The sequence below is a fragment of the Malus sylvestris genome, chromosome 8 (assembly GCF_916048215.2).
Source record: "Malus sylvestris chromosome 8, drMalSylv7.2, whole genome shotgun sequence".
Classification (NCBI taxonomy): domain Eukaryota; kingdom Viridiplantae; phylum Streptophyta; class Magnoliopsida; order Rosales; family Rosaceae; genus Malus; species Malus sylvestris.
The window spans coordinates 27,828,401-27,838,581 of record NC_062267.1 but is presented as its reverse complement, the minus strand read 5'-3'; the positions used below and the strand labels follow the sequence as shown (position 1 = coordinate 27,838,581).

General features: G+C 36.5%; 1 protein-coding gene across 3 annotated transcripts; it reads right to left on the bottom strand.

The window, feature by feature from the left end:
- Positions 1 to 1,364: 1,364 nt before the first annotated feature.
- Positions 1,365 to 7,035, bottom strand: LOC126631023 (tubby-like F-box protein 8). 3 transcript variants are annotated; one of them, XM_050301181.1, is made up of 6 exons: positions 6,812 to 7,035; positions 6,567 to 6,625; positions 5,512 to 5,939; positions 5,216 to 5,303; positions 2,865 to 2,997; positions 1,365 to 2,286 (listed from the first exon to the last, which is right to left on the bottom strand). In XM_050301181.1, the coding sequence occupies exons 3-6, from the start codon at positions 5,857 to 5,859 to the stop codon at positions 1,581 to 1,583; spliced, it is 1,275 nt and encodes a 424-aa protein (XP_050157138.1). In that variant the 5' UTR covers positions 5,860 to 5,939; positions 6,567 to 6,625; positions 6,812 to 7,035; the 3' UTR covers positions 1,365 to 1,580. The 3 variants fall into 3 exon arrangements, with proteins under 3 accessions (XP_050157138.1, XP_050157137.1, XP_050157139.1); XM_050301180.1 differs by lacking the exon at positions 6,812 to 7,035 and having other exon boundaries at positions 6,567 to 6,654; XM_050301182.1 differs by lacking the exon at positions 6,812 to 7,035 and having other exon boundaries at positions 5,512 to 5,979; positions 6,567 to 6,648.
- Between the last annotated feature and the right edge of the window lie 3,146 nt (positions 7,036 to 10,181).

The following is a 10,181-nucleotide window of genomic DNA, read 5'->3' as shown; positions in this document are numbered from 1 at the left end:
TAGAGGGAGTATCTAGAAGCATACTCACATGACCTTAATGTACTATTTTTTCTACGATTATGAGCATTTTTCCCACTGGATTTTTGCTACCTAACAAGATTTTAACGAGGCACCCATCTTGGGATGATCATACTCTATTGAGTTCACTACTTTCGTCATGTTTGACGTTTGTTTTAGACATTATGCATACTTCTCACTTTTCTCCTTAGTCTATGGGTTTTCTCATGCTTTGGGTTTTACCATAGCGAAGTTTTGTGAGTTTTACTAAAATGCATACATTTTTAAATTTGAGACTCGTGTTCACCCGTTGTGCTGATGTCTTCATCAACTATTCAACCTTATCTGCTGAAGATCTAATGCGATGGTTTATTGAGTATTTACACAGTCAAAGGGGAGTGTTGCAACCATATTTAGAATATGAATGTGATTGTGTAAATCCTAATAGATATGTGAATGTATCTTATATTCCTATTAGGAATTGATTACCTATTAAATGTTGTAATCCTAAAGGGAAAAGTTTTTGCCTATTCTACTACTATAAATAAACGCACAATGAGATAATACGAACACATCTCACAATTAAATCACTCTCTCCTCTCTCTAATTGCCACCAACCCTCTCTCTCTAAACCCTAAGATCGTTCAATCAAATAGGTCAACAACAATTAATTAATTAAAACAGATGATAATAGTAGGTTTTTAATCTGGTCGAATTGAGTTGGACATCCACTAAAATTATTTGCCAAATCATGCATGCATCGCAGTGCTGTGAAAAATTGATTGTTTGACAAAATTTAAAAGGAAATTGGCATTTAATTGTGAAAATTATATGCCAACAAATGCAATGCAGTTGACAGCCTACCAAAACTACACCTTAATACCATCACTACCAGAATGCCATCCCTCCCAACGACATGATTGTGACATCCACCACCTTCAAAGGGGTCATGAGCGACCAGTGACCACCCGTCGCCTTTCGCCACCACATAATAACGCGAGCTAAGCCACACCCAAAAGATTATAAGGAGACCAATGTAAGACTCTTACTTTTACATTCTCAAGCACCCCCTCTCATGTGTGGCAAAATTTCAAGCCAAATGTGTGGCTGTTATGCTCCACATGCAGAACAACCTGCTTTGATACCATGAAGAAAGTTAAGGTTCTACCATAAAACTAAATGGCAATATGAGGACGACCTATCTCTTATAAGCTCTCACAAGGTTTCTCCCTTCACCGATATAGAACTTTTTATCTTCACATTCTCACAAGCAATCAGGTTGGCAAAATCAAAGTATAACTAAACGTTTGACAGCGAAGAAAACACGAAACTACAGACCAGAAGGCGGGTGACAATTTATGAACTAATTGGCAGAAACTCAAGGCAACATTAAAGATCTGAGATTAAAATGCTGTTACACCTTTTGTTATTAGGGTAGCAATTGAGTTGTAGAACAAAACAGACAATTTCCTACCCTAAGTAACGCAAACGCAAACAAGAGCAGGAAAAAAGTGAAGATAAAGGCGAGAAAGAGAGTGATTGTCGACGGTGTTTTCTGCTTACCACCGTCCACTTACTCTCTTCTATTCACAAGCCAATTTCGTGTCAAAGCTGCTCAAGCAGATAGCGAAAGCCTGAAATGCAGATAAGGGATAGCGATAATCCATCGTGAACATATCTTTACCAACCTTGCCAAACTGCAAGAGTATCTTGTCGAGCTCTGGCGGCACTGGCTGTGATGGAGTAGGTGCACCAGCAGCAGGCTGAGTAGCAGCAATCAACTGAAAGTTCTTAACAGAAGCAACAGTTACCCTGCCTCGGAAGTTCAGGCACCAACACTGTAATTGTTCATGCCATCGTGGGGGCTTGTTTTTCAAAACCAAGGGTCTTGTCTTGCCATCCTCATCATCTCGGGGTACATCAATTTCAGAAAATCGTGTACTGCTGAATTCTACTGAGTGGTCAAGAGACTTTGAGAAAGAGATACTTCGGAATGAGTCTTCCAGGGCTCGGGTAAGGAGTTCTGGTTGGCCAGGGACAGTACCTCCTGCATCAAGAGATGAGACCGGGATAGAATGCATGATGCAATGCATCCTTCTAGGACCGCGAGTGCCCAGCACATTTAGCTCATATGTTATCTGAGCAATGTTATAGCTGCCAGTCGGGACTTTTGGTGAGACTTTTTTGGAATTAAATCTACGGCTTGACCGCCCTGGTGGGGGAACATGTTCAGAAGTGTATGCAGGCTGCGTATCATATACAATGAATTTTGTGCCAAGAAAGTTTGACCTGGGAAAAGAAACAAAACTTGAATACTTCAAAACAAGATTTTCTATCGGTCGTATACGCCAGTAAAATAATAAATGATTAATCACACTACGAGATCAACTATTCTTTTCTTGCAAGTCCATTCGCGTCATAGCCATCCCTAATAGTACTACATAATAGAAGACACATCTAACTATGCTTTACATTAATTCATCTCGGCACATCACAACGGAATTTCATAACAACAAATATACAATGTTAAGGCCTCACTTCCATATGCATGCATCCATTCCCCTACACAGAGCAATATTTGTCTTCCGAATAGAAAAAATTGTTTGCATTACTAAGAGAGGTTATACCAAATCTATTCATTCTATCTGGCAAAGCTTCCACTGAAGGAAGAATGTCAATGGAGTTCCATAGTAAGCAAAACGAGCTCTTTGAAAGAAAAGAAAAACTAACTAATAATAAGAGGATTAGAATAAATAGATATCATACCAACTGTTCGTTTGAGAAATGAGAAAAACTATATATTACTTTAATCATGTATGCTTGTGAATTGAAAATAGGCTTCCGGTGTCTTTGCGTCAAGTTCTTACCTTAACTTTCCAATGTAACTGCTGCTTGATCTAGAGATGTTGTCAGCATCCATAGAGATAACATATTCTGTACAAGTAGTTCTTCGAGTCCTCTTTGCAGAAAGAAGGAATTTCCCATTCTCAACTAGCAAAGCTGCAGAATTCGAGACATAATAAAACAAAGAATTAAACTATGAAGCCAAAAGGTAAACTTTACATAATGGGGAACCATTTATGGGCCTAATCTCTAGAAAGCCAGCATAACTATTCATTACTAAAAAATAGTAAACATAATCTAAGAATCTTGAAAGCACCTCTAAAATATGTTGAAATAGCATATGACCCAAGATTTCTCGGACACTTATAGTGGAATCAATGTCTGACAAAGATGGTGCATTTGTACGCCAGTATTTAACTTATCTATTAATTTTGCAGACCTTTAAGTTGTTGCATGTTTCATACTGGTGTAGTACCTACCTATTGTAATTTTTCATGCTAAAAAGACCAAAACATGCATCGAGATGCATTATAAACATCCAACTCTATTCCTGATCTAGAAGTTTGCTGTTGTTGTTGACACTACTCTATGTTTACGTGAGGGACTTACAGAACCAGAGGGATTAAGGCCAAGCTAGTAAAGAATGGATTACAAAATGTTAGATAAGCGGAATTAAAAATGCACCACATGAGCATCACAAAGGCATGTTACAGGGATTTGCAGATGACTACTTGGACGGAGTCATTTACAAATCCCTTCTACATACCTTTGTATTGGTCATGTAGTGCATTTCGAATCCCTCCTATATAATGTTTGTAGTGTATTTCTTCCTCACTTGGCCTAAATCCCTTGGGACTTGGAAGGCCCTCGCCCAAACATACCTTTAGGGTTCGCCATTATTATGTTATAATGAAGTAAAAGAAAACATTACAAAAAATGTAATACCTAAAGTAACATTTTTACAAACCATAAGTTTCTAACCATGTAAAACCTTGGCAAGCTAAAGCTTTTCCACACCACACCACACCACACCATTACTCAAGCCACCTTTAAATCAACTTTACATTCATGTATTAATGCTATCACCACTATTAACTTCTTTTCACTGATGAAATCGGGATGCAAACTATTATATTGAACACATGAAACGGGAAGAGAATCATTAGATATTCTCTTAGCTACATTACTACCAGGAAACCCATAAACTTTTGCTAATGAATAACATTAGTATCATACGAAAAGAATACAAAACAAATAGTAGGAAAGTTCAATTGACATTCTCAAGATCTACAAAATCTGAGAGTTGGACGATAAAATTCCAGATAGAGCTTGACATGCTCAGCATCAATACCAGCTGGTCAGTCAGCTGTATACTGCCTTCGTTGCCCAAAAGGCTGTTGGTAAAGATGACGCCTAGTGTGAGTCAGTAAATGATTTGGTATTCCCTGGACCGAACTTTTCCCACCTTTGTGTGATTTAAATAGGTAAGCAGTAGCAAGTATGCAAGTGATTTAGAGACAGAAGAATATAAACAGTTCAGCTTTTAAACCTATGTTGACGGGCAACAGAACCAAAATATTTCACTGTGCACGATAATTGTACAACAATAAACAATTCCAATAAAGTTCCTATACCAAGTCCTCTCTTGGATTATCTCAAGACGGTTTATTAAATTTTAACTCTTTCTTCTCACTCTAAGTGTGGGTTCTCTTTCAAACTAACTGGTGAATAATAGGAATGTGAAATGAGGAAGGAAATGGGTGTTATAATATAGGTTTTGAGAAGAGGTTTGGATCATCATGAACACTCATTCTGACTATGATCGTCCTTTACTTAATATAGGTTCATTTGGAATGCGAAGACTTTTCATGAATATTCCGTATTCATCAACACCAAATGCCTATCCAATTAGATTCATCCTCCACTGAAGGAAGGAAAGGCTATCTCAATCAATATGAAGCTAGAAAACTAGCCAAAGGATATAGACCTGATATATTAGTTTTAACATTTCAGCATGGTTCTTTCACAACCACAAGGTATTGCAAGTCAACCATAATTAATTAAGGACTCCTACATTTCATAACAAGACTACTTGAAGCTAAAAACTTCGTAAACATTCACATATATGCAAGACGAAGCAGTTTAACTAAAACAGACTAGCAGACCAACGGAAATTCAATAATTGACAAACATTAAATGAGATATTTTTGTTTAGTCTGAAAAATGTGATATTCATTGATAAATAAACACGGATTCAGTGATAGCAATAAATAAAATGTGACTCATATTGAGAAATATTTTATCGAAGAAATGGGTTGACAGGTTACTAGAGGGAACAATCAAACACAATCAAATGGTTGGAAAAGACGCTCACCAGGGCTAAGACACAGAAATAGATGATATGTTAAATTGGATTTATCCCTTTTAATGAAGCATTGAACGAGTCCATCCCGTGAACCTGGCTGAAAAACCAAACAAAATAATTATTTGTTAAGTGTTGCTCTCAAGATTCTATGATGTAGCTGCTTTAAGAAAAATTATCATTACAAGCTCCATGCACCATACACAAAAACTCTGTAACTTTGATTTCATTATAAACTTCAGGAAGCAAAAATTGTTTCCACGCAAAATCATGGTGCACATCACACTAAATGAATTAAAAGGAAAAACCTGCTTCAGCGACACAGGAAAAGTAAGCTTCCCGCAGATCTCAGGCTTCTTAACGATTTCTTTGCACATAATCCTCCAAGAACGGCAAACTGAGGCACATGCAACAACGTGCTTTCGAGAAGGCCATGTGCTCTCACTCTCCTCCAGCCTCCTGATTACATCATATAATAGTTCTGCAGGGAGGCTAGCCCAACGACTGTTCTGAACAATAAGAGGCTGGTCATGTAAATCATTTAACGAGCCATGAGATTTTCCTCTATGATGGCTCGTCAGCCGGACTTCAAAACCCCGTCTAGATAAGCTCCCAAAGCCATCCCGAACATCACGAACTATGCTACGGAACGACATTCTTGTGGTGGTAAAGCGTACCAAAAACAATTGCGTATCTTCTTCAAATCTTCTGATTTCCACTTAGCTTGTGCATATGGCTGCCCACAAATGGAAAGTGAATCAATTGCCACCTACAATCTTCTTAACAGAGAATAAAACATAACATGATACAGAAAAGGTAACTAAAATCGAAAAGAAAAAGGAAAGTAGGAAAGGCAGATTCATATGGGCTATAAAGTAGCATAAAGAACCAAACTTTAGTAACAAAGGTTTTTGGAACTGCAAACCCTAATTTGAACCCAAAAAAGCTCGTAACGATCTATAAGCCATTCAAGCTAAGAATGTCCATATCAACCATCAACAAAGACTACAAAAAATGATATACTTGACTGTAAACATGTAAGTTTAGAAACAAATACCGGCGTTAGAAGAACCGGTTGACTTCATACAATCGAAATTCAATCACAAGTTCACAGTGGAGAAAGAAATGCAAGGTTGCAAAAGATCATATTTTGAAAAACAGCATAACCGGAAAACGGATTCTTACAGCAATTGATCATAAACAAACCATGAACAACAAAACTACTAAATCATTTCTACATCATCGACTTCGAGAGTAAACAAGTGCAGGCTCAAAATTTAGACTCAACCTTTGACAACAATTACTTTGTCATAATTTGTTCAATACAACTTTGTTACAACAAAAACATCATCATGGTACTTACCAGTTGACCAAAACCCCCAAATTATCCGAGAGCTTAAGCTGGTCAAAGCTGCTCCATGGCTTAATCACAAAAAGTCAAAGATCCGCAAGCAACAAGAACACATCAGAATTACAAAAGCACAAAACTTGAACAGCTTACACTTAAAGTTAAACCCTGTGATTTTCCTGGGCATTTAACCCAGGTGAAAAAAACCATAAATTGTTACAAATGTTAACAGAAAAACCAAACAAATAACAGATCTGTACCTCAAACATCAGCTGACCAAAGACAACCTCAAACAACAATCAGACGACCTTCTCCTCTGTTTTTGTTTTTCTGGGTTGGTCTGCAGAACACAAAGAGAGGAAGCAGAGCAGAAGAAGAGGAAGAAAAAGGAGGTCAGGTCAGAAAAGCAGAAAAACCATTGTTACTCTCTCTCTAACTTTTGGGCTCCAAAGCCCACATTAAATTGAGTTCACGAACCAGAAGTAAGAAAAGGGAGAGACAGTTTTCTTTTTCTTTTATCTTTTTATCTTCTTTTTTTTTTTGTTGGGTATTTAATTTTATACTTTTGGAGTGGAATTTTGTATTCCCACTCGCCGAAGATGAAGACCAAATGGGGTGTTTGATTTTCTCTTTTTCTCTCCCTACTCACTGACGACTGACGGAGAAGGGAAACAAGTTCTGGAAAAATGATCATCTCCGAATCCATTACGTGGGGATATCTTAATCATTTATCGTGTATTGTGCAGTCAAAAGTCATTTAATTTTTATTATTTTAAATTAAACATAAATAATATCAGATAAAATGATCGCACGATACATAATGAACGGATAAGATGTAAGAATCTCTAGAATCCTCACATAATGGATCCGGAGGGGATTCTTTTCCCAAGTTCTGCAATGTTTGGGGAAAAAGAAAACGATTTGCAGAAAAAGAAAAATGGTGCACCACAAAGAAACGTTATGTGGCCTATATCTTTTCTTTCTTTTTTCTCTTTTATTTATTTCACATAACGGTGTACTAGTACCACGAAGAAAACGATTTGTAAAAAAATAAAAATAATGTGCGAAAATCATTTTTTAACAAATTTGACTACAAGATTCCAAAAACACAACAAATGTGTCCACAAGATTATATAGAAAAGAAAAAAAAATCGAATTCAATGAGGCAATAAAAGCAAAGAGTTCTGTCAACGAGGTCTGGTTCAGTTGGAAAGGTTTTTATCTTGTGTGTCACCACACTAGGGTTTGAGTTTTGCTGCCAGTAATCTTCGTAGTTGCGCAATATGTAAATTTCTACGTAAACTTATATTAGTTGTTATGTGTCACGCGTAAGTTATTCCAGCTCGAGCTTGTGGATATGCCTTAGTATTGGTGGTGGTGATAAAAAAAATTATGCATATATTGCAACAAACTCCTTCAAATGCGATACAATTCGATTTGAGAAAGTGGCCCTTGAGTTTGTCTACTATCAATCATTTTGGTCATTCTGTAAAAAAATCTCTGTTAAATAAGAACCAAAATGATAAAAATATCCCTACTTTTAATAAACAATGAGCCAAAATGGTTAGACAAAAATGAGGGTATTTTTGTCATTTTACATTATCAGAGACGGTGAACAAACTCAAGGACCACTTCTATCGATTTTAAATCTCAGGTATCAAAATGAGAAGTTATGTCAATCTCAATAACCATTTTGATTAAAAATCTATTGAGAAAATATCAAAGAAGAGGGAATGAAGAAAATATGAGCATGATTCAGACTGAAGTAATTTCGGTCTTCAAACAATAATTCGCATGGTTTCCAAAGTTAAGCTGTTTTCATTTACTGGCTTAGGTATATCCAGTACCATAAGTTACATATTATTTCTTCACGTGGTCGTCAAATGGTAATTGCTGCTTAATTTGAGAATCTGCACATACATGGAAAACAAAATTAGTGGGACGGTGTTTTCTTTTTTTTTTTTTTTTTTTTTGAGTACATCGATATTTTTATCGTAAGGGATGTGGGAGTTTAATTAAGCCATACAATGGGCAGTCTAATTTGGTATCGAATTTGTCATCCACGAAATTCGAACCTAAGACCCCTCACTTCCAAGTGAAGAGGAATACCACTAGACCTTAGTACTGAATAGCGTGGGACGGTGCTATTTACATACTTATTTTTTACCTCGCATACATCCCTCTCAATATCTGACCGTCAATGAATTGAAGAAGATGAATGAACAAAAGTTAATAAGGTTGTGTGAGAAGTGAAAATGAAAATTCTGCTCAACTTGAGATTCTGCACATACATGGAAAACAAAATTAGTAGGGTAGTGCTATCTACACACTCTTTTTTACTTCTGAAACACATATCTTAGTTTTCGACTGTCAGATCGTATGAATTGAAGAAGATCAATGGACAAAATCTAATAAGGATGTGTGAAAGATAAAATGGATATGTGAATAACAATATTAAATTAGTATACGCCTATACTGGAGTCAAGAACCGGCCCATTGAACACGACTGGTTCCATAATCCATTCCAATGTGATATGGAGGAGGCGTGTAATGGAGATATATTTCAATATACTCAGAACAAAAAACGGTACACTAGAAGTGAGGGGCCATTAGAAACATATATAAACCATATGTCATTTAGTTATTCATAATACGTGAACAAATCTGTATTTTGAACTTGCGATCACAACGTTGTGTAGGGTGGTGGGGTTTACCTAGACTGGGAACTTGCGATCACAACGTTGAATATTTTTTATTTATTTATTTATTTTTATCAATGGGGGAGAAGATTCATTAAAGAAAGTCCAAATACATGAATTATAGCGTTGCATAAGTCTCGCTGCACGAACACAAAAGAATCACCAAATTAACAAATGAATTACTACGTACAAATTACAAATAATAATGAGTGACCGTGTCGATAATGGATTGTCGTCGTAGATATTTGTTATGTCAGTTGAAGTGTTTTAATGAAATTCGTTTTCGTCTCCCTTTCCTTAAAATAGAGTAATTTAGATTATTGCATGCATTGACAAAAGAAATTATTTTATGTTTCCTCAATCCAGTCGAAATTAAATTAAACGATAAATCTAACATGAAAACCAATCCAATTTCCGTGGCTACTTCGCACTAATCCTCCAATTCACTAACTAAATGCCACAATTTGCTAATATGCAATCTAAACTCGTTAAACACACAGATAATTTAAATCAGGAAGTATAAGTCCAAACTAATTAATCATAATTTTATACATTAAAAAGTAACTAAGTAGCTAGAAAACATACTGTCGCTTTGGACACAGCCAGTGCTGCAAGACGCATAGCAGCCAACATCAGCAGATTCTACGACGACATTCTCCATACCAGAGAGGACGTACGACACACGAAACCAACACTACGACGACGTTCTTCATCATCATCTTCTTTCTTCTTTGCTTGCTGCGATAGTTCTTGACTTCTGGTCGTTGGTCGGTTTCCTGATTTAAAACAAGACACCCCAGTGGTTACAAACTGCCATGACCTTGCAATAGAACTGCGAAAAAGCCACTAGGGCAGTAGGCCATTTTTTACTATCATGAATTGTTGGAACCCTACACGTGTGTGATAGCATCATGACAGGTTGATAACTATT